Raw genomic sequence first — 3,421 nt, 5'->3', positions numbered from 1 at the left:
AGCTGGTGGCACTGCAGCTGGAGCTGGTGGCACTGCAGCTGGAGCTGCCCCCCCGAGCCCTGGCACCACGTGCTGCTCCTCCGGGCCGGTCCCTGCTGGGCCCAGCCTGTCCTGGGGAACTGCTCCAGGGTGCTCAGTCAGTGTTCACATCAGCTCTGCTGGAGTGTCTGAACAGGAACTGAACTGTGATTTTATTGCAGATGATGAGGAGCGAGACCTGCAGAACGACCTGGGGGACTACAAGTCCCGCTTCAGCGACGGGGTCCTGTAGGCCCGGGGCACAGAGAGCCCAACCCAAGGACTTGAGGTGCTGCAAAACTGAACCAGTTCTACTCCAGTGTTTCCTACTTCCAAGGAAGCTGAGAATAAAGTGCCGAGTGTGCTCAGCCAGCAGGTGAAGAGGAGCCACTGTACATATGTACATACTTGTACTGCTGCAGGTTGCATTAAACCAGCACTGTCACATGGAGCCGGTTACTCAGCCTGGTCCTTATCTGAAATAATCTTTACACTTAAGCCCAGTCTATAAACACAGGCTGAACTGTTTCTGCCGTTTACAACACTTTGGAACCTGGAGGACTTGTACAGTTTGTACCTGATGTAACAAAGCCCCTGTGGAAGCCATGTACAGCCAAGGACTCCTTTTCTACAGTCCCACCTGTGTGGGCAGAGCTGCTTCTCTCGAGTGCTGGGTTTGTCCAGCAGGTGAGCCACGAGCTGGGAATGAGAACTGAACGGTTCAATAGCTGCTCCCTCCTCACTGTGACCCAGGCTGGGGCAGCCCTCAGCACCACTGAGCTCCTGTACAGTGACCACATCTCATAGCTAGAGCTGCAAATAAATCTATAGTAGGACTTCAGTAATTTGGTTCATCCCCAAAAAGTTGTGCAACTAATAGCTTGATTTAAAAGATGTAAATTGATATAAATTGGTATAAATAATTATAAATAATTCACAGCTTGTAGGAAATCTTTATGTTAAAGACAGCAAGGGTGTGAGTGAGACAGGTCTGTCTGCCCTCGACAAAGGACCAACCCTTCCTGGGTTTGCTGCTGGTGTGCTGTCCCAGGTTGTCCAGCCCAGGTCCAGCCACTGCAGCCCATTTCCAAGTTTGATCCCTTGCTACAGCTCTGAACACCTCCCATGGTCTGGTTTCTCCATCAGATCTGTAAGTCAGACCCTTCTCTGGGTTCTGTGTTTAAGTACCATCAGAATTTACGGAGATGATTCCATGGCTCTGCAGTGTGGGAATGAAGGGGATTGTCCCACCTGCTCCTCCAAGGGCTCCTGGGGACACAGGCTGTGGGCCCTGACGAGGGTGACTGAACTCATCCCTGTGCTCAGGTGCTGGGCTGAAGTAACGGGTCAGGTTTGCTCATTGCCAGCTCAGTGAACCTCTTGAATAAAGTTCAATGCTCGTACAATTATTGGTGGGGTTTTAAGACAATTTATTACTGCTTCGAGTGTCAATGGCAAAAAAAGCTGCTGCATTCAAAAAGTGAAGGTCCAGCTCAGTGCTATGTTCTGGTTCAGTACCAGCCCAACCCAGTGTTCTCTGTAGTGCAGCATCACGTGGCACAGCTTGGGAAGACCAATAAATTAAAGAGATACTTCTTAAAGGTAGAGATTAAACCATTCTGCACTCACAGCTTTAGCTGCTTTTCCCTGCCCTGCTGTCCTCGCTCAGTACCACGGCTGAGGCACATCCCAAGTGGGTGTGACACTGCCCAGCTGCTCTGACAGATCCATGAAAACAGCTCAGAATCCTTCCCTGGGAGGGTGGGGAGGCCCTGGCACAGGTTGCCCAGAGAAGTTGTGGCTGCCCCTGGATCCCTGGAAGTGTCCAAGGCCAGGTTGGATGGGGCTTGGAGCCACCTGGGCTGGTGGAAGGTGTCCCTGCCCATGGCAGGGGTTGGGACTGGATGAGCTTTAAAGTCCCTTCCAACCCAAGTCATTCCAGGATTCTCTGAACTTCATGTGTGATTTGTTCTTTGTGCAATACCCTGGGGAGCTGCTCTGGCTCTCAGGCACTGTTCCCAAAGCCAGTGTCCCCCAGGGCAAACAAAGGAGCCCCAAAATGGATCTCCCTTCGTTTTCATGAGTAAAAAATATAAAGTGGCTCATGATACAAACTCACAAATTTTCAGTTGTGTGTTTCATGAGCCACTCTCTTTTTAAGAACAGGAGACTTTGCCAACTGGCCGACACCTGGAGTTCTCATCCAGGATCCCTTCCCCTTCTTTGGAGGAAGGTGGGCAAAGGGAGGAGAACTCTGGGATGGCCTCAGGTGTCTGGAAGAGCATGTGATGCACTGAATACAATAAATGCCCTTTGCTAATCAAACACCAGCTCACTTTTCCAAACATGAATTGAAAACGTGAGTCCCTGTGGATTCGCAGGCCCACCCTGCCCCGGGCTGTGCGGCACCACTCGGGCTCTGAGGACCAGAACTGACAAACCAGCTCGGGTTTGTTTTGAAAATGCAATTCCGACATCCCTGTGTGGTTTGTGCCGAGCCAGTCCCTGTTTCCATGGCAATGGCAGCACACACAACGCTGACAGATCTCGAGCAGCTGCTTCCCTCAGCCCCAGCCAGCCTGGAATCAGCCCCGCTCCCACATTCCGGGCTCACAGGAGGATCCAACACAGCCCTTCCCACCTCAGCCCAGCCCTTCACCCAGCACCCCCAGGTAGCTCCGCAGTGCATCCAGTCCCGGGGCTGAGGCTCCACTGAGGAAGCCCTTTGGATCCACGTGGATTTCAAACAATGAGCAGAGAGCTGAGATCCGGCTGCCAAGGCTGAGGGGCGAGTTCAGCCACTGTGAGAAACACAGGCACCTGCACCCAACAGCCAGAGAAACAACTCCAGTTATTCCAGCCAGTCCCAGCTGCCCAGTTTTGGAGGTTTTTGGCAAACAGACTCTGCTGAAGCTTTCCCACAAAAGCCAAGACTCATCAATGAACCCATTTTAGATTAAACATGAGGAAAACCAAACTGATGGGCAGGATGTCACCAAAGGGGAAACCCCAGTTCTGGATGAAACAAACTCCACGTTTTTCAGCATTTCAATGGCTGCAAAAAGCCAGTTCAAAGTGACAAGATGCAAACAGACATGAGATAAATGGTTTGTGGATTTTATTAAATGTTCTTCTACATTTTCATGTAGGCAAACCCAGCAACAGTGGGAAACCCAGAGCCTGCAGGACAGAAGAGCTTGAGAGTGAGTGTTTTGCAAAAGAACCTACAGGAAGGAGAAAAGGTTTTCTCTGTAAATCTATTTACTCCCCCTGTTTACAGTTTGCACCCTGGGGAAGAGCTGCATTGATCAGTACTAGTTTACTTTTAAAACAAGGGCATTGATATCCCAAATTTTTATCCGGACCCATTTCACTGTCCACACAAGTCTCTAAAGAAATTCTC

At 50.7% G+C, this 3,421-nt stretch overlaps 1 protein-coding gene across 2 annotated transcripts in view; it reads left to right on the top strand.

Annotated features, from left to right (window-relative positions):
* The window catches only part of CASC4 (cancer susceptibility 4), an 18,862-nt gene extending 17,435 nt beyond the window's left edge, over positions 1 to 1,427 (top strand). For both annotated transcript variants that reach the window (XM_027666670.1, XM_027666669.1), the window contains one exon: positions 201 to 1,427. In XM_027666670.1, the coding sequence (XP_027522471.1) occupies positions 201 to 271 (71 nt within the window). In that variant the 3' untranslated portion in view covers positions 272 to 1,427. The remainder of the gene's footprint in view (positions 1 to 200) is intronic.
* Positions 1,428 to 3,421: the final 1,994 nt, after the last annotated feature.

This window comes from Corapipo altera, unplaced genomic scaffold (assembly GCF_003945725.1).
Source record: "Corapipo altera isolate COAL_440 unplaced genomic scaffold, ASM394572v1 349, whole genome shotgun sequence".
NCBI lineage: Eukaryota > Metazoa > Chordata > Aves > Passeriformes > Pipridae > Corapipo > Corapipo altera.
Note: the sequence above shows the minus strand (reverse complement) of the source record. Positions and strands in the feature narration are given on the sequence as shown.